Below are 22192 nucleotides of genomic sequence, written 5' to 3' on the forward strand. Positions count from 1 at the left end.
AGCCTGTCTGGCTTGTCCCGCTGACTTTGGTGGTGTGGAGTGGAGTGACATGCTCGCTTGTCGCTGGCGGTTGCTCGTACCACGAAGGGAAAAAGGCTAAAGAGGCTAAGGACAGGTTTCTTGTTGAGACAGATGTGCTCACGCTACGTGCCTCGACTCGAATTGCTTTTTTTTTTTTTTTTTTTTTGTTTCTGAATTCTGCATGTTTTGCTGATGTCGGCAGGTTGGTTTAGTTAGCCGGTCGGTCGGTCGGTCAAAGTAGGTATTGCATTGCGTGGGCGCGGGGCAATGCAGGGAGGCAGGTAGGCGGGCGGTGGAAACTGGAGAAGGCGTGTGGGGCTCCACAACCGCTGTTTCTCCAGATGTGGCAATGTTCACGCAATTCTGGGTGCCATTGATGCGCTTGTCGAGGTTGTTGAGTTTTTCCATGCTTGGAGAAATTTGACGAGAGGAAATGGGGCTGGAGTGAAGTGGGTCACAATTTTTTCAACTTGTCAATTCTGACTGGACAAGGAAGTCTATTTGCTGCACTTTGATTTTTCAACGTCATTGATGACGAGTTATCTATCTTTCCCTGAACAACACCACCAAAAAAACAACAAAAACTAAAATCCACAAAAGAAGCAATAAACCAGGGTACTCCAATCTTGCATCCTCTGCGCCAGATGTTCTTCGCTCGAGAGGAAGGGCAACAACTACCAACAAGCCACCGCACCACAACCCCTTCAGGCGGTTGAAACAGACGAGGTAGGCTCCGAGGACGACACAACCTCATGAATCTACAACAGCGACGTCAGCAACACGGCGCCTCAGACAAGTAAAAAGGGAACGAGGCAAAACGTACCGTCGGGCGCTCGACGCCGCTCCACAAGAGGCGATTCCGCATCCAGCGCTTCAGCAGCGGCGCTTTCTCCCGAGCGTCATCATCCGACTTGCTCTTCGGCGGATCACCTGGCTCTTTGAGGTTGTCGGAGGAGTCTTCCGATTGCCACCCCTTAGCCAATTCAGCGGTCAACTTGTTCTCCCGCCCCGGCCAGAGCTTCAACCGGGCATTTTCAAGCCGCCCCTCGTGCTTCCCCTCTCTCTTGCGCGCCTTTGCGTACTTCAGTCGTCTTCTTTTCTCTTCCTTCGACATGTGCGTCGAGCCGTCGATGTCCTCGCCGTCGGGATGGGCCTTTTTGAATCCTCGCTCCTCCTCGGCCTCGAGCGATTCTATCCCCTTTGGCCAGAACTCTTTCTGCATTGCTTTGTACTCGGACACGTGCTTCAGCTCTTTTTGCTCCAGCTTTTCGTACTTGCGGTGCTCCTTGTCTTCCTGCTCTTTGCTGTGCTGTCTGTGCGCGCGTTGCGCCTTGATGCTCTCCTGCATCCGTTGCGCTTCCTCTGGGGTGAGGGGTCGAGGTTGGGCGTGAACAGGGTGTCTGCGACGGGCAGTGCGCACCATCCACCTTTTCCAGAGCCAAGTCGAGTTGCTATTCGAGCTGCTGGTTGAATTGGTGACCGAGTTGCTGGTCGAGTTGGAGAGTATGCTGCCGTCCTTGTCTTCCCTCTGCGCCTGGCCCCTTTCCCACCTGACCGCCTCGTCCCTCTTTTTTCTCGCCTCCAGCAGCTCCTTCTTCCGCTCCCTGGCGAGAAAACCCGACCGACACCAGTTCAAGGCTTGTGTCAAGGCCACGTTGCCCTCGACGTACCTAAGCTTCTCCTGGTCTAATTCGCTTAGCCCGTCGGGCGTTTTCGCCGCACGCTCCTCTGCCTCTTCGCGTTCCTCGCGGACCTCGGCCTTGCATGTGTGCCCCCTGTGCTTGCGTTGCAGCTCCTCCAACTCTTTCACTTTTTTGTCCCAGTCTGCTGCCGTGCGACGCGGTTCATCGCTCTTGGACAACCGGTTGAAGGAGGCCATGTACGCGGTCCCGTTTTCTGAAGAAGGCTGCTCGTCTTGCTCAAGGTGTCTCTTGTCGAGTTTCCCCCATAGTCTCTCGCTGAGATCCCGCGAAGTCGTCTTCTCCTGCTCATGGTTTGGCTCATTGTGCATCGACGGCTGAAGCGTGTCGATGTCCTGCTCCCGGCTGAGTTCGTTGCTGATTCCAGAAGCCCACACGATGCAGTCCTTTGCTTTTTGTTGCTGCGTGCTTTCCGTAAGTCCGCCATTCGACAGTAGGATTTCGCTGCCGTAGACAGCCGTTCTGCATCCCTCATTCATGCTATCTGGCACAGCGGAAGGCGGTGCGAGGGGTGGCACGCTGATGGAGGGCTTGTAGTTGTCCTGGCTGTGGCCACTGAGATGGTCGATCCTTTCAGTCCACATGACGCACTCGCGCATCCGCTCTCTCAGCATCTTCCACCTCACCTGCAGCCACGGGCTCTTAGGGTCAACAGGACGATGATTCATGTCATTCCAACGATGATTGAATGGGGAGATGGGCGGGCCGTAGACCGCTATCTTGCAATCCGACTTAGGACGCTGTGGCTTGGACACAGGCACATGCACGCCGTATCCAGGAGGGCCAACATCGGACAAGTACTTCCTCCTGTCGTCCCTGACTTGCTTGACTTCAACAACCCACTTCGCACACGTCTTCACCTCCTGTTCGTGTATCTTCATATTCCTATTCGTGGGTACCATGGCCAGACCTTTCTTTGGCGAGGGATGATGCTCGGAATCGCCATAGACCGCCTGTCTGCACAGCCGGTCAGGACTCCCAGGCCTCTTCTTATGAACAACTCTCCGCGGGAACAGCGTCGGCTTGCTCCGCTTCTCTAGCGTCGCCTCGCTGGTGCTGGGCACGACATGGTGATTCCTGCGAGGCTCGCGGAAAAACTGGACAAAGTCGATGGGCGAGGGCGCAGGCGTCGTCGACGTCCTAAGCCGCGCCGACGTGGACCGCTGCCTGGGAGGCTTGCCGGCCAGCATATCCTTATAGTCCTGCTTCTTTTGCCTCTTTTCCTCCTTTTTGCGCCGCTTTTCCTCCTTTTTGCGCTGCTTTTCTTCTTTCTTACGTTGCTTTTTGGCTTTCTTTTCCGCTTCCTCGCGCGCCTTTTGCCGCGCTGCTTCATTCTTGAGTATCTTCGTCTGTTCCTTCGTCAGGTGCTTGTCGCGGTTGGCGGCCGCATCTTGGCCTACGTGGTGAATGTACCACGGCTCCTCGGCGCCGGGCTCGGGTAGAGGTAGGGGTGTGGGCAATGGCGTGGAAACGGGCATAGGTGTTCTGCCGGCCTGCGGCGAGCCTCGTGGTGCGTCTCTCTTGATCACATTCTCCTTGCGTTCGTATTTACGGCCTTCATTCTCGCCCTGCTTGGGGTGAACATCTGTCGAGTTCATGTCTGAATGCCTGTGCGTGCTTTCTGCTGTCCTATTCGCCATGATCTGCCTCTGCTCTGGCGTCAGGGGCGTCTCCGACGGAGCGGCCCGCTTTGCAAGTGCTCGGTCAGGCTTCTTATTATCGTCCAAGTTCGGGAGCTTTCCCAACTCCGGGACGGTATCGTCCGCAAAGGCGGGTTTCTTGAGGAGCGCATCGATCTTGGGGTTGGGTTTGCCAACACTCTTGGTGAGCTCTATCTGGACCTTGCGAAGGAAGTCGCGGACCACCTTTCTCTCAAAGGCCATGTCGAGAAGGGCAGCATGATTGAAATCTTTGTGGATTCTGGTGGCCAGAGTTTTTCGTTGCTTGGGCGTTAGTTTGTCGAGGTTGTTGAGCAGCTGTTCGGTCTTGTGGTCGAGTTTTTTGCCACCTGCGCGATCGCGCTGCTTGTCATTGATAAGGCCGAGACCATGGAAAAGACCATCGAGTGAGGTGTCAATAAGAAACGTCAAGTCTGCGAAGCCATCCATGATATGCTCGAAGAAGCCTTTTTCCCTTTTTATCGGCGGCCTGAAGGACTCTGGAGACCTCTTCAAGACCTTGCTTATGGAAGCCTGAGACAGCGTCGCGTCTTGCTTAGCGACCCGAGTGATTCCATCAAGAGCAAGCATGCTGATATCATCGATTCCTTCGATAAGGTACGAATCGGTATGATCTCCTGGCGGGGGCGGGAAAACTTCCAGCTTTTTCAGTTGTTTCAAAATAGAAACATGCTCCTTGGGAAGCTTCATTTTCTCCTTGGCTACCTTTGGGTCGTAGTGAAGGAACTTTACACGCTTCATGTCCTCTGTTCCAGGACAACGTGATCCTCTGTTGATGATGCATGGCCTTGTCTCCGCGTGCTCCAAAAGATGGTGCAGCTGCTCTGCCGTCAGAATCTTGCCACGATTCTTGTTGATGATCTTCTTGGCCTTGTGTCCAAGAGTCATAATGGCATCTTGGCGCAGTGGTGTGTCGCGCTTGTCGATCTCGGTGACATTGGTGATGGCGAGCAAGTCGATGTTGGGGACGCCTTCGACGACGAATGGGTGATTATGAGCTTTCAGCATCCATCCTTTTACACTCCAGGTTTTCTTTTCCATCGCGTTAATCAGCTTCGCATCCTGCTTCTTCGGGCCGCTCTTCAGCCAGTGATGGTTCTCGTAGAAGTAAGAAAAGTTGTTCCAGAAGGGATGGAGAAACGTGACACGATGCAACCCCTGTGTCCCAGAACAACGTCCATCAGATGCATTGTACTGGCACTTTCTTATTTCTGAAAACTTCAGGACCTCGTGCAACTCGGATTCCGACAAGGCTTTGCCCGCGGCGTGTACCATTACCCTCTTGGGAACTCTCGTAAGACTGAGAATGTAATCTTCGCGGATTTGGCTTTCCTTGTACAGAGCTGGCACGGCAGCCCCGTTGTCGTTCTCGATGTCATTGTTGGTGGAAGCGTCCTGGGGAAGGATGGGAGAGGACGGAGCATCGGCGATGGGAACAGCAGAGACACTGCCAAAAAGAAGGAAAACAGTGAGAATGAAGGTGGAAAAACGCATCTTGAGATGTATCTTGTTGAATGGTTGGTGAGCCATCCACGTGATGAATTTGGAATGCGATGTAGAGGAAAGAGTAAGAACGGAGGGAGGCACATGGAGGTGCCAAATTTATACCCTCTTTGGGCGGGGAGATCAATCAGGAGCGAGCTTCCATAAAATCGTATGGTGCTTTGAAAGGTCGTTGGGGATGGCTACCACTTGTCCTTAAGCAAAGGTCAAACAACGTGTCTGAAGGGGACGGAAGGACGAGATGCAGTGGATGAAAGGGAACTAGCAACGTAACAAACCAGAGATTCCGCCCTTGAAGAGAGAAATAGTTGGGTCTGATGCGTCAGTTGAGTAACGGCTTCTGTCGGGTAACTTCCGAATTGCGTGTGTCGAGGGATGAGAGAACCTACGAACCATTACTGCTCGTCATGTCAGCACAAGTCAAGAAAAGGCAGGATCACAGTGACCAAACCGTCCAGCCTGGGCGAGAGGAAGGCCATAGAATTGCCACGGATACTCTCCCAACCGTCCCAACACTGTATCTCAAGCCTCAATCCTTGGCTCTCTGCGTCCTGATCGAGGCTGCAAACTCTCACAATGTCTCTCCAATCCAAGCCGACAGCCCTGAAATCCCTTACCCCACGGTCAAATTAACCTCTGAAACCAGATCAACAATCACGGGCGTCTCCCCACAACTTGCCCCACAAAAAAAAATCTCATCACCCGTACGGGAAATCCACCGACGCGCCATCTCTCGTTTCAAGACGTAGCTCATCAGCGACAACAGCCAATGACATTCAGTAGAAGGAGGTGAATGAATCAAGACGCCCTGAATCGTGAGCTACTGGCGACAGCAGCATTTGGCACCTGCGCTGCGCTGCGGCCTGGTCCGATCCGCTCTCCACCACACGAGCTTGATTGGTGGAGAGGGATGTGGTGCCGCGGGTGCATGCTAGCAGCGGTGGAGGTGTTTCTCCCTTGTTGTTCTCGAACCGTGTTAGTTGTCGAAGGAGGCGTCGCATAATTCAAGGGGCTGCCAGTGGGGACAGCACGCATGCACGTAGTCTCTTGGAAAAGAAAGGGCGAAATTGAAGTTGTATAACCCATGCCTTGATTGATGGTGCCAGTTTGATGCAGCTATGCTGACATGATGGCCGAAGAGTATGGTACCGCTACAGAGCTGATTGTTGGATGGATGAGGAAATGGTACGAGGAGGGAATTATTGGACGGTAGGGGTATGGACATGGGCCTGAACAGATGACGCGTAGTTCCGCAGGAGACGTGCCTTGTTGGTGAGGACCTGTATATCCCTCGGCTTGACGCCTTTTGGTTTGAACCTACCTTTTGCGCTGCGCAAAGAATCCGCATACCATTGATTGTGTGTCCTGCTTGTTCTGCGCAGTGCACTCCCTGGATTCCGAATATGTCTGATATAGCCTGGCGCCGTGGTTTGCCGTGCCAATGAGTCCTGCGGTAGGGCGCCATCACGGCTTGCGCAAGACGCGCTGTGGTTGTGGAACCCACCATCGACCCGTTGGTCGACGAAATATTGGTCGAGAATAGAGGAGCAAGAGAATCAGCCAGGAGAAACAGCTGACCGCACGCCGACCAGCAGCCCTCATCATTCGACCGTGCATCTAATGGCGTGCAGCATTTTTTGCGTCACATCCTGCTTGGCCTCGAGCTCCTCGAGCCGCTGCTTGAGGCCGTGGTTTTCTTCCTGGATATTCTTGTTCTGCTCCTCCAGCAATGTCACCTGCTGGTTCGAGGCGGGCGGCTTCATGATTACGGGCGTGACTTTTTTGATGTCCAGCCCTTCCAGCTGCTGCCGCAGCGTGTTGTTGACCTGCCAAATGTTGTCATTCTCCTTGCGCAGCACCGAAATCTGGCGCTCCATGGCGGCGAGGCGCGAGGCCAGCTTCCCCAATGTCGCCGTGTTGATGGTCAAGACCTCGGACGCCGCCTGATTGTCGCCGGCGCGGCAGTTAGGCTGGATTACGGCGCATCAGCGGTGAATTCGCGAGACTGGACTGGAGGGCCATCTTACGTTCAGCGTGCAGCTTTCCTGCCAGTCTTGCCGCAGCCGACACTCGGCACAGCCAAAACCCGCGTCGTCAAGACGCTTCGCCGCATCTTCGGTGTATGCCCAACACTCGGTGCCATTTTCGCGACAGCGCTCGCACGGCGCTTCCATCTGGCGCCCCTGGGCCGTCTCCATGATGCGCCCAATGTGCGACCACTTGACCTGCGTGTCGTGGTCCATGGCGGCAAAGTAGTTTTCCGACACGCTCCACCATTCGTTGTTCTTTTGCGGGCGACGGACCGGCCGATAGGACATGGCTTCGTCGCCACTCGAGGGTCGTTTCGAGGCCCGTTGCTCGCTTTCATCGGTCGGGAGCGCGTGCTTGGGCATTCGGCACATTGACGTCGACGGGTCGGGTACAGCGGTGGCGAGAGAAATCAGAGGGTCGAAAATGGATCGGCTGGGATTAGGGGAGCGCTTGGGGAGTAGTTCGTGTGTTGATGTTGAGTAGATGACTGCAGAGGTCCACGGAGCAGCCCGTGAGGCCCCGAGGGCGCGGCGAGGCATCGCAACCTCCGCCTGAGCGCATCGCGTCTTTGTAGACAAATCGACCGCTAAATGGCCGATGCAAGGGTTCGAGGCGTCCTATGCAGGGTTGCAGTAGGTGAGCACAGGCGGCCTTTGGCGGATCCATGCCATGTTGAGTATCGCAGAGCTGCTAGGTTGAATCTTGGAGGCACCTTCAAACCCAATCGATTCCTTCATCACCGGCCGTCCGCCGCTATCGAGGCAGACGGCCGTCAATGCCGAGAGTCGAGCCTATTCGGAGCGCCCCATCCGAGCTCCGTCTGCTTGTTTGTTTGTTGTCCATCGTCGTTCTTCCTCAACGTCCCGCTCAAGGCGAAAGCGTCAATGAAAAATGATGGCTATGCAATCAAAAATTGCGTCGGTGGAGCCCTCGAAGGAACTTCATGCCAAACGGCCGCCGCGATGTGCAATGCAGGGCCACTTGACAGCTGGACCGCAGTCTTGAGCGCGGCAAGCCCAACAAGGTCTGCAAACATGTTAGCAAAGGCTTGACATTTGGGTCGACTAGATGGGTGCTCACAAGTATGAAGAGGAGCAAGAGAGTCGTGGAGCAGAGACGACCTGTGTCTGTAGGCCAGTTGGTCCGTGCTCCCTCGCTTGCTACCGTAGCGCCCGCGCTAGACGTCCGGCACTTACTGCCAGGCGGGAAAGAGACGACAGGAGCACGTCCAGTTGTCACCTCACCCGGGCAGTCCCTCCGGACTCGGTGAGTATATTGCCAACTCTCCAGTGGCAATGGCTACAGAATGGTGTCTTCCTGCCTTTCTCCCTATGCGTGTCCACATTACGTACGACCTCCATGACATTTTCCCAGCATCGCTCGCAGCTGGCACTGCTGCCATCATCCGTCTCTGCATATGGCAGCAAATATCTCGTCTCAAGCGCTGAAGATGCTGAAAGACTCTCGAGCAGCTTCTGGAGGCGCAGTGGTGAGCCTAGGGAGAACCAAATAGGTATTCAAAAAGCGCAGTCTCGTCCTTCTCCACCACTTTCTCCCTGCATTCCCTGTTCCCGATTTCTCTTCGGCTTTCAAGCTGCAGGTTGGCCGTGCATGGGTCCCGGTCTCAATATCCCGCCATGTCGACCAAAGAAGCAGCGGCTGTCCATCCGTCCGAGGACAGAGTGCGTTGGCAAAGCAAATTGCTGCATGTCTTTGCGTATCTCAGCATAGAAAGATGAGCTGGGCTGACGTGAAAGTGAGGAAAAGTGAGGACATTGTTATGTCACTGTGTCCTGCATCTGACTTCGGAGTTTCAGGCAGCACGGTTGTTGGGAGCGTCAGCCGCGCGTCAATGCTCACGCTGCAAGAGGGCAGTAGAAAGAGTGGACCAACATGAAGGCATTCAGCCAGGACCCACATATCAGAAGAAAGCCAGGTTCTTTCCGAATGCTGTTGCTGCTGGGCGGTTACGGGGAGGGGGAGGCGCGGTCGGTGCATTTGCCCTTCGTGAACGATTCCCACCTACGCCGCATTTTCGGTTCTTCTCAAGGAGAAGATTTGGTGATAGCCTGACGCCAATAAAAGAGTCGTGCGAGTCAATGTAGCTGTTTTTAGGCCGAGTGATTTTTGATCACTTTCAAATTGTGAATAGAAACTCAAAGTGGGGTTTTCACGTTCGCACATGTGGTCCTTGTGTTTTCTCAGGATCAGGAACCTACAGATATGACCAAAATACTTCTGAAATGCTGACAAGTGTATCAGAAGCGCGGTGAAAGGCTCTTGTTCGCCATGATCCTACACCCATCTGTAGTTTTGCACAGTCTACTGGAGTCAGACCGTCTGCTTAGAGCAACGCATTTATTTGGTGTCTGTTGATCCTTCCATTTGCACTTCTAGATACTTCCGCTGGCTGGGGCATAACACCAAAAGCTCCACCTCAATGAAGTCTCCTCCTGGTACTTGAACCTCGACTCCTCTTTCTCCCGAACATACTGCTGCTCAAACTGCCCGGCTATGGCACATCTCTGTTTTGAAAGGGACAGAATCAACACTGGGTGTTACTTGCACAGTGCATTATGACTTACATTCACTACCGGTTGACTTGCCCCGGTTTCTTTTGGAACTCTTTCCCATTGTGATCATGAGGTTCCTGGTGTCTTTGTTCGCAAGATTTTTGGCAATACCATCTCTACCGTCCTGCTGTTCCATAGAGAGCAAAGGTCCTCTTGATGCAGAGTGCGTCTCGCCCGTGGTGCGGCTTGCACTTGTGTTGGAAGAATTGTTTTGCGTGTTTGATGTATTGGCATTGTTGTTGTTGTTATTGTTGTTGTTGTTGGTGCTTGTGTAGCTCGACATACTTTGCAGTGTTTTGTAGCAAGAAAGTTGGAGGAGGCGATGTCAAAGAATTGTGTCGCTGTGAGTCCAGCGTTTTCTGTCTGAATATATACTCAAGAAGACTTTTCAAGTGTCGAATCATACTCCTTTCCGAGTTTCCGTGGAAGAGAACTCAGCTGTCATCCTTTGCCATGTTGGTACCCGGACTTTGCTATGTGATGGGTGTGGGAAGCGAACACGCATGACTGTGCCACAGCCCCAGCCTCTGGTCAATCACGCCAGTCTCAGACCCACTCTAACATGACTACAAATGTCGACGTGCATTTAGCGCGCGTGTCCTCTAAGCGCCCAGCTTTCGCGCCATCAACGTCCATCTCTCCACCTCCCTCCCTCCCCCTCTCTATGCACAATTCCTTCCTCCCTAAAGTTGCGCACGGAGTCGGGTCAATGCAAGCCCGGGCACGTTCTTGCACTGATTCAAAGCCACTAACATCTCTTTCCCAGAAAAAGCCTGAACGACTGCCATGGACTTCGACGAAAATGCAGAGACTACTCATGCACTCCGCACAATCAAATGGATTGAGCAGTACAGAGCACGGGAGGGGGATCTTCCTGAATGGATGGCTTCATTCCGCCCGGGTCACAGCTGCTCGCGGCTGAACAAAATGCCTCTGGCGGGTTCGTTCAACTTTTGTTTCATTTTCGAGTTCGACGACGGCGTCAAGTGGATCGCGCGATTTCCCGTTCCTGGCCGGGCGATGGACCCCGACGGCAAGCTGCGGCGCGAAGTGGCCGTTATGAAGCACGTACAGGCAAACACCAGCATTCCAGTGCCCGCGATCCACTTCTGGGGCATCGCGGCCAACAACAGCCTCGGACTGGGCCCGTTCATGATTATGGACTACGTGGACGGTCTGAAGCTCGGGGACTTATGGAAGAATCCGACGGAATCGCGGCTGTCGCGGTATCTGAAAAAGGACATCAGCGACCGTGACCTGCGAGTTATCCACCGCCAGATGGCGCGGTTCTTTCTCGAGCTGTACAAGCTCAGGTTCGACAGGATTGGATCGCTGATCATGGACGACGACGGGCGAGTGAGCGTCCAAGGGCCGCCCCTGACGTGGAAAATGCAAGAGATCGAGGCGCACTCGGGCGTCAAGGTCGGAGGTGAGAAGCGGATCACGCGTGCAAGCGGAAGTAGGACAGGCGACCACTAACTGACTGACGTCCACACAACAAGGCGATCGCCTCGAGCCCTTCGACTCGAGCACCGACTACTTTGGCTGGGTCGCCGACATGGACTGGCAGCATCTCAACCAGCAGTTCAACTCTGTCGACGACGCTGCGGACGCGCGCGCCAAGTACGTCTTCCAAAAGCTCTTCCGCAAGGCCATTCCGCGCTTCGTCGCCCCGCAATACGACTGCGCGCCTTTTGGTTTGGTCTGCGACGACTTTCGCTATGGAAACATGATCGTGAACAACGAGCACGAGCTGCAGGTCGTGGCGGTCCTGGATTGGGAGTGGTCATACACGGCGCCGCTGCAGCTGTGCCACAGCCCGCCGCGCGCTCTATGGGGCAAGCTGCCCAACGACTTCTGGCTCCAAGAGCCGCACTGCGAGTTTGAGCGGTACAAGGAGTTCCTAGACACGTTCATGGACGAGCTTCGACGCGAGGAAGAAGATCAGGCGGTGGCTCAATCACACCGTGACCAAAGCAGCAGCATCGCTGCCGACCCACTAGAAGAAAGACTGTCCACATCAATGAAAAACGCCATGGACGACGGCACTTTCTGGTTCAACGAAATCATCCTTTCGTGCTACATGAGTGGCAACGACGTAGCGTGGAAGATGCTCTGCAAGCAGCATCCAGAGCTCGCCACCGCAGCCGACGACGACGACGACAACACGATAGACGAAGCGGCGCTCGCCGAGTTTGTCGAGAGAAAGGTGCGGTGGCGTGAGCAGTACGACGAGAACGAGCGCATCTACGCTGCCAATTCGGCTGCGAAAAAGGAGAGGGAAGCGCAGGAGCAGCGAGATAAGGCTGAATTGGAGAGTGGAGAGGGAGATGGCGGACGAGATGGGGCAGAGACAGATGAGCAGGTAGGAGTTGAGAAGATTGAGGCATAGGCCCTGATAGAGCCCTACAGCTACCAAAGCTGAACGCGAAACATGGCAACAGAAAGGCAAACTTGTATAATGCAACAAAACCTCTGCAGTTGACGCTTCAAAACACAGTGACGATATACAAGACACCATTATCAACGTCACGAACCTCGAGTCCTATCCCTTCCTACGCTGTCCGTCATTAAAGGTTACCTACACGCTCCCTCTCTTGCTCCCCCATCTGCCCATCCCCCTCGCGCACCACACACAAGAAAAGCGCCACTCCTTCAGAGAAAACAAATCGCAAACCTGTCTGCTTACCTACCTCAAAACCCTCTCAATGCCCTCGAAACAAGAAGACAGTCACATCTAAGCTCTGCTGCCTTGGCGCAGCCCGATATGTCTTGATTCGCACAAGTACTATCTCTCGCCGCGCTGAGCTGGAACAAGTAGACTCCTCGGCGCCGTTTTCACTATGGACGTCTTAGAGGTGCGGTACTGTAGCTGCTGCAGTGCGTGGCTTTACCTGGAGGGCAGATCAGACAGGACAGGACAAGACAAGACGAGATAGTCGCGTCGAGCACGCAGCCAGCGAGGCTGATACGTAGTACGCGGGCCAGATTCGTCCCACATGAAAAATTGGCGAGCGATCCATGGTGGTGTCGGGTGCTTGAGTCTGCTTTTTTCCCATTTCATTATTTATTCATAAGTCACGAACCCACTTTTTTCTCCTTCACGTACGACCATAGCAGGTAGAAAACTGGGAACTCCGTCCGCTCTTCCATGCATAAGCTACCTTGCGGCCAATTAGTAGTTGCGTGGGTGACCAGCAGCGAATCCCGGCTGTTGTACGTTTTGTCGCTTTTTTTTTTCTTTTTGCGCGGCATGTTGGAGGAAAAAGTGGAGCGTCGAGACCCTGCCAAGGATAAGGAGAGCGTTAAGCGAGTGGCGAGTGGTGGTGGGGCGGCGGCGGATGGTGGTCGTGTGCGCAGGAAATGGATCGGAGGTTTATGATGTAATTTTTGAATTGCATTGATATCATTTTTGCCTTTTGGTGCTGCGGTTTGGCGGAAATGGGTGGATTAGAGTGAATGCGTTGCGGCTTGTCTTGGTGGTTGATGACCGTGGCTAGGAAGCATTCGTAGACGGGGAGTCCGTGGTCAACAAATCTCAAAGCGGCGCGGGGGTATCAAAGTAAATGACAGCTTCCGAGGCATAGCTTTCGTAGTGCATGACATTTCCCCAGATGTAGCCATAATGGATGCCAGCTCCCTTAGGCTAGTGAGTTGACAATTCTTTTGGCACCTACATGGCAGAATGGAGAATGGACCGCGTCAAAGGCTGAGGATATTCCATGGGGCGTCAAGCAGCGTGGATAGGAGAGTAAATCGACAGGTCATTCAGACTGCCTCGGCGTCTCCAAACAAGCACGCGGTATCCGGCGAAGCGACGTCGAGGGCACAGTAATTGACGAGGAGAGAGAGTCAAGTGAGACGGTACCGTCTGGAAAATATGATTGGGCAATGCTCTCGGAAAAGCGAAACCATTTACTTCAAGGCTGAGACGGCAGGCCAAGAAACGCATCAAACAGCCAGCAGCGCAGCAGCCGGACGAATCAGTAAGCGCGGTGCAGCGAGCCAGGTATTCCAGCAGGCGAATGGCGGTAGAGAGAGGAATGGTGGAAATGCTTGGCACGTAGGGTACAAGTTGAGTTGGTCAGCATCTGATCTGTCGTGCAGGACGGCGGCAGTTGAGGCAAAGTTCAGTGATTGGGCAAATTGCCGCATAGAGTAATGGATACGGATGCAGCCGGGTTGAGGGGAGGGATGTCGAACCGGTGCGGTCGAGCGGATGGTGGTATCCGGGGAGAGTGGGATGCGGGAGAAAGGGTAAGACGGGAGCGGTGCAGGAATCTGGATGCGAGGCGCGGGTTTGGGCTGGACCGGGGCTGGCTGGCTGGCTGGCTGGCTGGCTGGCTGGAACACTACGGGCGTAGGCACAATGGGCGTCGAGAGGGCACTGGCTGTTGTGTTGAGAGAGCTTTGTCAAGAATCAGACGGCGTCGTGGTGGTGGTGATGGTGGTGGTGATGGTGGTGGTGGTGGTGGTGGTGGTGGTGGTGGTGGTTTACTGCTGTACATGTCGACGTCCATGTGCGCGGAGAAGATCGGACGTGTCAGTGAAGTCCGGGGTCGGCGGGCGACGGGACAGAAGCGGAATGGGTCGGGGAAGCGAGCCTATCATCGCACGCGGGTTCCTTCCTGTTGGAGTCTAGTGGTGGCCAAAAGAATGACGCTCCCTGTGGCTCTCTCTGGAACCGGAACCGAAAGAAAACGCCCGGGCTTCTTCCATGTCCTGTGCCTCTACCGCAGTCTTTATCTTTCCAACACCCTCCTCCACCCATCGCCAACCCAATTCGTCCCGTCTCCTAATACTCCCCCCGTTTCCTATCGACTTAATAGACAGACTACTGTCCCGAAAGACGACCAAAGACGGACGGACGACTTCGCTGTCGCTCCCCCCCCAACCCGCTCCGCGCCTCACCTCTGCTCTCCGCTACTGACGCCTGCATTTTTCGCCGTCGCCGGCCCGCCACTCTTCCCTGCAACCACAACAACCCCACGATCCCACACCGCGGACCCGTCCCACGCGGACTCACACATCTAAAATGAAAATCTTCTCGACGAGCCACGACTTCAACTACTCGTGGGAAGAAGTCTCGATTGCCAACTGGCGCAAATATTCGCCCTGGAACAAGAAAACGCCTCACGTAATCGCCGTCGACACGCTCGCACGGCACGTCGACCCCAACACTGGCATTGTGAGTGCTGCCTCCCGCCTCCCTCTCCCTAGGCGCCCCCGTCTGCCAAATAGATTGCAATCAACGCCACGGACAAGCGCTAACATGGCCCATGCAGCTCCGCACCGAGCGCCTCATCACCTGCCAGCAGAGCGCGCCCAAATGGCTGTCGTCGTTCCTCGGCGGCCAGGACGTGTCGCACGTCTACGAGACGTCGTACGTGGACCCGCGCGGCAAGACGGTGACCATGTGCAGCACGAACATGACGTGGTCGGACCTGCTCAGCGTGCGCGAGACGGTCGTGTACAAGCCGTGCGCGACGGCGCGCCACAGTAAGACGACGTTTGAGCAGACTGCCCAGATTGTCGCCCTGTGCGGCGGCTGGAACAAGGTCAAGAACAGCATCGAGCAGTTTACCATGGAGCGCTTTAGCCAGAACGCCGCAAAGGGCCGCGAGGGCTTCGAGATGGTGCTCGAGATGAGTCGCAGGGTTTTTGCGCAGGAGAGGGAACGCCTGGCGCAGCCGGTCGAGGCCAAGCTGTGAGCGTGGCCTTGTTCTGTTTGCGTGGTCGTGGGCTGCCATGTTGAGGCTGAGAGAGGTGTCATTGAGCCTCGGTTGGCCACCGTGTCTATCAGCTCCTCTCCTCTCTCTCTGCTTTTCCGCCTACGCCTGCGCCCCCCACCAACACTCTCCACAAGCGTCCGTCGCTCCCGTCTGCCCGCAGAAAGAAACGAAGCGACAAACCTAGATTTCCTTGGTCCACCATCCCCCCTCTCTCCTACCTTTTTCTCTTCCTTACACTCATAAGCAGCAAGGCGTTGGTCTCGGTTCGGTTCGATTCGGTCTGCTTTCACCCCCCCCCCCCCCCCCCCCCCCGAGAAAAGTTTTGTGCTTTCGGAGACCCCCGTCTCCAATCCCCTACATCAAGAGTCAGAGTTACATCTCCTTCTCAACCTCGTCTCTCATCTAATCTTTTTTTTCTCTCTCTGTTCCCGTATTAGACACGTAGACGGTGCCTTTGTGCCGCTTCGTCTCCTTCTTCCGCGTCCCTAGCCGCGCTTGTGAGGGGTGGGGTGCATTTGCTCTGATGATTTTATGCGTAGATGGTTGGACGGTTTGCATTTGTTTTGATTTACTTCCCTTTTCTGGTTTGACTTCGTCTGCATTTGCTTTCTTTTAGCTCTGAGATCCTCTGTTCTGTCGTCGGCATTAGATGGAGATGACGCTGAAGACGGTGAGGAAGAAGAAGAAGAAGAAGAAGAGGGGCGCGCAGAGAAGAGTATAGAAATATCTAGGTGCTGCAAAGCATCAGCATCTTCTTCTCGACTCGGTCAGTCGTTCAGTCCGGTTGTACAGGCAACGCAGAAGACGATTGCATGGATGTACTGTACTGTACTAGAAGATGTGGATAGATTTGTTACAGATACACACAGACAGGCAGGTTGTTTGTGTGTGGGGCGGAGAATTCCCGGATGTCTCTGGAAGTAATTATTACACGTCATCTTTTTCTGCCTCCCTATGTGATATGTATGCACAAAGCGCGTGTGTTGACAGGACGGATAGACAGACGAGTAGATGAGTAGACGAGCAAGCGAAGAAGAATGAATGAATTCATGATTTTTGCGGAGCCGGTCAAGATAGAAAGGCTTCTATCCAGAAACAACGACATCTCCTTCTCCTCCTCCTCAGGCACCATCCTCCACCACCATATCAACACACCTCCCTACAACTCCCCCGCGCCCCTCATCCTCGCCCTGCGCCTCTCCGCCGCCCAAGCAGGAACAGGAGGTGCAGCGGCAGACGTAGGCGACGACACGGCAACCCTCGCCGCAACACCACCGTGCCTGGGCCCATGCCCCAGCATCTCGTGCAGCGGTTTCGGTGCGAAAGCACGTTCACGCTCACGCTCAACGGGAGCCTCGCCATCGGCCACGTGCCCGACATCGCTACCCGGGGCCCAACTGCCATTAACCGCGAGCGCAGTGGCTTCAAACAACGGCAGCACCTCCGCGCCGGGCAAGAGCGCGGCGAATTCCAGACTCTGCTGCATGCGGTCGGAGCGCGACGACGCCGAGGCGGGGAGCGACGTGATGGTGAGGTCGCCGGTGCCGTTTTGGCGCGTTGAGAGGCGGGTGCCGGTAGCCGTGTTGGATTCGAGGGCGAAGCCGGCGAGACCGAGCGGGAACGCGGCGGCGCCCGTCGTGGCGACGGTTTTGGCGCGATCGATCCAGCCGCCGAGGTAGGTGAGGGCGTCGGTGGAGATGTAGTGGACAAAGGTTGTGAGGGGGTAGGTTGCGAGGCGCGAGTAGAGCGGCGAGGAGATTGTTGCGTTCGATGTGATCAAGGTGTCGTACGCCGACGTGTTTTGGATCGTTAGCTGGTCGGTGCCGGCGGATGAGTAGTTGTTGTAGTTGGTAAAGTACAACTCCTGCGCCCATGTGTATGGCGAGCCGTTGATGGTGGCCGAGACGGAGTAGCTGCGCGACACGTTGACGGCGAATTCGAGCGTGCTGTTGGTGCCATTGGCAGAGACACCGCCATAGTCGTACCAGGTGCGAATGGTGGGCGCGGGCGCAGAGACGGTCGGCTGCGTGCCCGTTGTCGTCGAATTGGAGTCCGAGCACCAGAGAAAGAGCTTTCCCGTAACGACCCAGTTGCTGTTGACAGTCTCGGACAAAACGGCAGAATTGGGACCCGTTTCGTTGAGGCCGGTCACGCGAATCTCAAAAGTGTGCTCGCCGCCGTCGCTCAAGAGTCCCAACCATGGTGTGATATCGATTTGGTCCTCTTCGAGGTCAAAGGCATCGATTCCAACCAATGGGCGCCAGAAGCTAGCCACGACGCCTCCGGTAAAAATGATGGGAAAGGGCCACGCGACGCCGGCAAGGTTTCCGTCAATGAAGAGTTGCAATTCACGAAAGGGCCAAAAGCCGTAGAGCTCGGTGACTGATCCAAAAGTGTCAACCAATGAATTGGGCACGCTCGACATCCAAAATTCTTCCTCGGCCTGGCCACACGCAGCAATGGAAAAGATGGCGCGCTCGACATTTGCGGGGACGGTCAAAGTATTGGTCGCGACATCAGCCGGCAGAGTGAAAGCAGAACCAGAATCAGACGACGATCCAGCGGCAGACACGGGCAGGATTGCGTCAGCAGGCCTAAAGGTCGCTTCGGCATCATTGTAAAACGAAGCAATCAGAGTGGTGTTGAAGCTGCCAGTGTAGACGTCGCTGAGCAAGTTTCCGAGATCAAAGATTATTTTTTGCGGCTCTTTGAACAGGGATACGTAGGCCGACATGTCCTTGATGTAGGTCCAGATGATCCCATCCGCAGTAGGCTCGGCCGTCGACGTCCGGAATATTTCCGTGTCATTAAAGTACATGATTGCCAACCGGTCGTACTGCCGTCCCCGCGACGTGACTGTCAGGTTGAAGACAACCCTGTTGAACTCACATGCCGGCGGAGCGTATTCGCCTGCAAGGCCGTTAGCGAATGGACGGGCACGGGCTAAACGAGAAGCTGCAGCATCAAACCATGTGGGATGCCACGCGTCGTAAGGTGTACGGCAGGGGTGGGGCATTGACTTACCAACAAATGGCTTGCCGTAGCTTTGGCCAAATACATGGACCATGAGGGTGTCTTGGCAATCAGGTGCTTTTGGGGTGAGGACAGGTGGGTCGAGCTCCACGACATCCAATGGGGAGGTTGACGCATTCTCCGCACGAATGGCCAACGCCCGCTGGTGCAAACCTCTGTTGGCAGCTGCAGCAGCGGTTGGGAGCACAGAGAGCAAGGCTGCGACTAATAGCAGCAGCAGCAGCAGCAGCAGCAGATTGGACCGCGGCGTCGTTGGTGTGCGAATGGGCGGGGCGATCCGTGAGCCACCGGCGCCATGCATGATCGTGGAGCTGTACGCCATGCTTGTGGCCGGCTGAGGAAGGGTTGATCTACGGTTCCGCGTGGAAGCACCCGCAACCGCAGTCTCATTTCGTGCGATGGCAGCAAGAGGGCGAGTCTGGTCCGGAGCAATCAGGAGAGCTCGTTTGGGTCAATGCTGCAGATTGCCAGCGCAAGTTGGTGGGGAAAGAGCCACGTCCTCCAATGCTAAAGGGTTTTGTAAGCAAATGCTGCATCAACGTCGGTTCTTGCATGTGCCAACCTCATCTGTGGTCTAGGAGGCGTTGTTGAGGCGGTATTGGTTCCAGAAGCGCTGGATCGCCTTGCCGGCCAGGTCGTTGTCAGGCCACTGGCTGCGAAAGTAGTTGAAGAGGCCAAATTCGTCGCGGGTGAAGACGTAGTCGTCGGGACGGGCAACGAGGCGGGACCAGAGGCTTGCCAACTCGCGCTGGAGGAAAGCGGACACGGCGGGATCGACACCAGAGTCGGACTCGCGGGCGAGGTCGAGAGCCTTTTGAAGGGTGAGGATGTCGTGCCCGTTGACTGTCTCTCCGTTACCCATGGTGGAATGGTTTGGTTTTTGTGTGCGGAGGGCTAGGACGGGGAGGGAAGGTGCAAAGATGGCGATGGGCGATAGCGCTGGTGGTGGTGGAGGAGGAGGAGCGAAGAGCAGAGGCATGATTCTGAGGGGCCTTGGGGGGGTTGCGGGCGAGGCGCTTTTAATGCTTTGACAGAGAGATGGGGACAGAATGAGCAAAGACCCACGTGGTAAGGCAAGAGTTTCGGCGGCCGACAGTCGAGGTCAACAGAGGACTGGACAGACGGACGGGGACGTGCCAGGGTGCGATGATTATGATGATGATGCGTCGTGACAGAGCGAGGAGAGTCGCCTGTACGGGAAGGCGAACCAGGACCAGGACCAGGACCAGGACCGGGACCAGGACCGGGACCGGGACCGGGGCCACAACTCACGGCGAGGACTGCCCTGCCATGACCGACGCGCAACGCTCCATCGACCTGGGCGCCGGGACTGCAATAACTTCACTTCCTGGTGTTGGTTGTCCCCGCCGTCTTCATCTGCTGGTCCATCATGACATGATGCTTACCTTAGCACTTTTCTCGGACGTCTCCCCTGGCAGCACGCTCTGCTCCGCTCTGCACCACACCGCAGCACCGCACCGCACCAGCGCCGCCACTTAATGCGTCGCTGGAAGTCAATGCAATGCACCAACACTAATTTCTTTTTCTTTTGCTTGCATGCGCGCGCAGGTACAGCCGATGGCCGTCTGTCAGCCGGCGCTGCGCTGCTGCTGCTGCTGGAATGCATTTTCCCCAAATCCGCTGGTGGCCTGGCCTCCAAACGCCTGGGCTGGTGCGGACAGAACCCCCTTCTCCACCCAAAAAACCCCCCTGGCTGCGGCTTGCTTTCTCAAAAGGGCAATCGTTCCTCCTCCCCATCAATTAAGCTTCATGCGCGACAGCGCGCTGACTCGATTGGTTGCGGGCACAGTCCGTCCGGATGACTGCTGACTTGACTGGGTGCCCGCCGAGATCTACGACGTCGACTTGTTTCGCTATGCGTGCGTGCTTATGCAATGCCAGTTCCAAGCGCCAGAGGGGAGAGAAGCCGTTGCAGCCGCTGCCATTCCGCCGAGACACGAGCCTCTTCACCTGGAGCTGCGCGACGCACGCCCCAAACAACAAAAGTTTAAATGAGGCACGCACGCTGGTGGGTGCTGTGCGTTGAGCGTGCCATCAGATGTACGCGTCGGCATCTGGACAACAGAGTGTCTTTCTCCATGTCCTCTTTGCTCTCTCTCCTTTTGTCTTTTTTTGGTCGTCGGAACCGTGTAAAAATAATTGTGGTCGGGACGGGAGCGGACCACCTCAGTCTTGCCCTGCCGACTCGGACTCGGACTCGATCTCGGGCTCGGCACCTCTCGGCCCGTCCATCCTTGTCTTCCGGGCACTCACTGCCTGCGCCGGCGTGAGGTCAGCTCCTCCATGCCGCGCCGCCCGACCTGCGAGCTTTTTTGGAAGCTAAACGACAAGACCATACCATGCCCATACGCCCATCGTCTCCCCCACCGCCATTGCCAACATGGCCATGAACCTGCTTCGCTCCTCGCGCGCCCTGCCCGCCCTGCGACGCCCTCTTCCGTCTGCTGCCTCGTCGACGTCAGCCTCCGCACAGATCCGCTCCCTCTTTTTCAGACCTCGACAATTCTCGTCCCCCGCTCATCTGCTGCTCCGCTCACGCCCGTCGCCACTGCTCCGCCTTCGCAACTCTACTTTCCGCCGCTTCAAATCCGACAATGCCTCCAAATCCCCCAAACCAGACCCCACGCCGAATCTAGGCAGCCCCCAGCCCGCGCCGTCCTTTTCCCAGCGCATGCGCAAGCTCTCGCGAGAATATGGATGGGTAGCCCTGGGCGTCTACCTCGGCTTGAGCGTCTTGGATTTTCCCTTTTGCTTCCTCGCCGTCAGGATGCTGGGCACCGACCGAATAGGCCGCTGGGAGCATGCCGTGATACAAGGCTTTTGGGACCTGGTGCACGTGGCTTTCCCGGACCTGCACAAGGGTCAACCGAAAGCGGAGGAGGTCCTTACGCCGACGGAGGCAGGTCACGTCGAGGATGGCGCTGCACACCGGGTCGACGAGGCCAACAAGTCCAATACGGGCGACGAAGCAAGTAGGTAAAGTGGCTGCATGTCTGACTCGCTGTACTAATTGAGCCGCAGCCATTTGGACCCAGTTGGCCCTGGCATACGCAATCCACAAGTCCTTTATTTTCATTCGGGTGCCCTTGACCGCCGCCGTCACCCCAAAAGTCGTCAAGGTGCTGAGGAGGTGGGGCTGGGACATTGGAAAGAAGAAGCCCAAGGCATAACGCATTCAATTGCACAAGGTTGGGTGTAAGATTTTGGGAATCTATTGGCGCTGCTGACGGCATTTGACCGAGTCACTCCAGGCCAGCACATCATGTACCACTCAACTCGCCAATACAAAGAGCAGCTCAACGTGTAAATACCAGACCGTTGATTCGCGGAGCTGCCTCCTGCAACAAGTCACGGCTGGAATCCAGTTTAGGTTGTCCAACACCATGCTCCCCATTCTCCGCCTACCTGGTTGTGCCGGCCATGTTTTCGAAGACTGAGAAGCCACGATGCTTCGTCCGAAGTTTGGTTTGGTCTTGGTGATTCAGAAAGCCCATATCAAAATCAGGCTATACCAGCATGGCCCGACCTGTCCAAGAGCCTCAATGCAGCGTCGCAAACGTCAACCCGCATGGCAGCCGACCCACTAATCACCAGATCCAACCTTTTGGCATGACAGTCCCGTGCGACCCCAGCCGAGCCGCACCTGACACACTCCACAAGACATGTCACCCCGGAGCGAAAGCCGGCTCGGAGTGAACCGAAAAGAACCTTAAATCTTAACTGACGTCAGGGTCGGTTCAGTCTTGCGGCTCTTTTGGTCTGCGTGGGCCCTCTCACCGCCAGCCAGAGCGGCCAGTCTGGTCCAGCCCTGCCGCCGCAACAGTCCAAAAAATTTCCATGCCCTACCTGCGTGCTCTTCCCTAAGCGCCACAACACGTGCGGTGCCCCCCTGTGGTCCC

The 22192-nt window shown here is 55.7% G+C and overlaps 8 protein-coding genes across 8 annotated transcripts; 4 read left to right on the forward strand and 4 right to left on the reverse strand.

The window, feature by feature from the left end:
- Positions 1 to 611: 611 nt before the first annotated feature.
- Positions 612 to 4280, reverse strand: IWZ02DRAFT_102876 (uncharacterized protein). The gene has a single exon (XM_066761272.1). It carries the CDS (start codon positions 4139 to 4141, stop codon positions 794 to 796), a length of 3348 nt encoding a protein of 1115 aa, XP_066618459.1. The 5' UTR covers positions 4142 to 4280; the 3' UTR covers positions 612 to 793.
- A 2369-nt stretch (positions 4281 to 6649) lies between these two features.
- On the reverse strand, positions 6650 to 7697 carry IWZ02DRAFT_102911 (uncharacterized protein). The gene has a single exon (XM_066761274.1). It carries the CDS (start codon positions 7471 to 7473, stop codon positions 6889 to 6891), a length of 585 nt encoding a protein of 194 aa, XP_066618460.1. The 5' UTR covers positions 7474 to 7697; the 3' UTR covers positions 6650 to 6888.
- Positions 7698 to 7715: 18 nt separating this feature from the next.
- IWZ02DRAFT_463242 (uncharacterized protein) lies at positions 7716 to 9055 on the forward strand. The gene has a single exon (XM_066768340.1). It carries the CDS (start codon positions 8003 to 8005, stop codon positions 8663 to 8665), a length of 663 nt encoding a protein of 220 aa, XP_066618461.1. The 5' UTR covers positions 7716 to 8002; the 3' UTR covers positions 8666 to 9055.
- A 1238-nt stretch (positions 9056 to 10293) lies between these two features.
- IWZ02DRAFT_509906 (kinase-like domain-containing protein) lies at positions 10294 to 12343 on the forward strand (the record flags this gene model as incomplete). The annotated part of the gene is made up of 3 exons (XM_066770486.1): positions 10294 to 10936; positions 11010 to 11474; positions 11514 to 12343. 3 exons carry the CDS (start codon positions 10294 to 10296, stop codon positions 11897 to 11899), a joined length of 1494 nt encoding a protein of 497 aa, XP_066618462.1. The 3' UTR covers positions 11900 to 12343.
- Positions 12344 to 14324: 1981 nt separating this feature from the next.
- On the forward strand, positions 14325 to 15449 carry IWZ02DRAFT_102977 (PRELI-like family-domain-containing protein). The gene is made up of 2 exons (XM_066761275.1): positions 14325 to 14695; positions 14793 to 15449. Exons 1-2 carry the CDS (start codon positions 14543 to 14545, stop codon positions 15216 to 15218), a joined length of 579 nt encoding a protein of 192 aa, XP_066618463.1. The 5' UTR covers positions 14325 to 14542; the 3' UTR covers positions 15219 to 15449.
- Positions 15450 to 16398: 949 nt separating this feature from the next.
- Positions 16399 to 18573, reverse strand: IWZ02DRAFT_385811 (asparagine amidase a; the record flags this gene model as incomplete). The annotated part of the gene is made up of 2 exons (XM_066765429.1): positions 16399 to 18149; positions 18264 to 18573. The coding sequence occupies 2 exons, from the start codon at positions 18571 to 18573 to the stop codon at positions 16399 to 16401; spliced, it is 2061 nt and encodes a 686-aa protein (XP_066618464.1).
- A 273-nt stretch (positions 18574 to 18846) lies between these two features.
- On the reverse strand, positions 18847 to 19134 carry IWZ02DRAFT_385661 (uncharacterized protein; the record flags this gene model as incomplete). The annotated part of the gene is made up of 1 exon (XM_066765419.1): positions 18847 to 19134. The coding sequence occupies one exon, from the start codon at positions 19132 to 19134 to the stop codon at positions 18847 to 18849; it is 288 nt and encodes a 95-aa protein (XP_066618465.1).
- Positions 19135 to 20679: 1545 nt separating this feature from the next.
- On the forward strand, positions 20680 to 21463 carry IWZ02DRAFT_385609 (uncharacterized protein; the record flags this gene model as incomplete). The annotated part of the gene is made up of 2 exons (XM_066765417.1): positions 20680 to 21265; positions 21315 to 21463. 2 exons carry the CDS (start codon positions 20680 to 20682, stop codon positions 21461 to 21463), a joined length of 735 nt encoding a protein of 244 aa, XP_066618466.1.
- Between the last annotated feature and the right edge of the window lie 729 nt (positions 21464 to 22192).

This window comes from Phyllosticta citriasiana (genome assembly GCF_038021145.1).
Source record: "Phyllosticta citriasiana strain CBS 120426 chromosome Unknown IWZ02scaffold_17, whole genome shotgun sequence".
NCBI classification, from domain to species: domain Eukaryota; kingdom Fungi; phylum Ascomycota; class Dothideomycetes; order Botryosphaeriales; family Phyllostictaceae; genus Phyllosticta; species Phyllosticta citriasiana.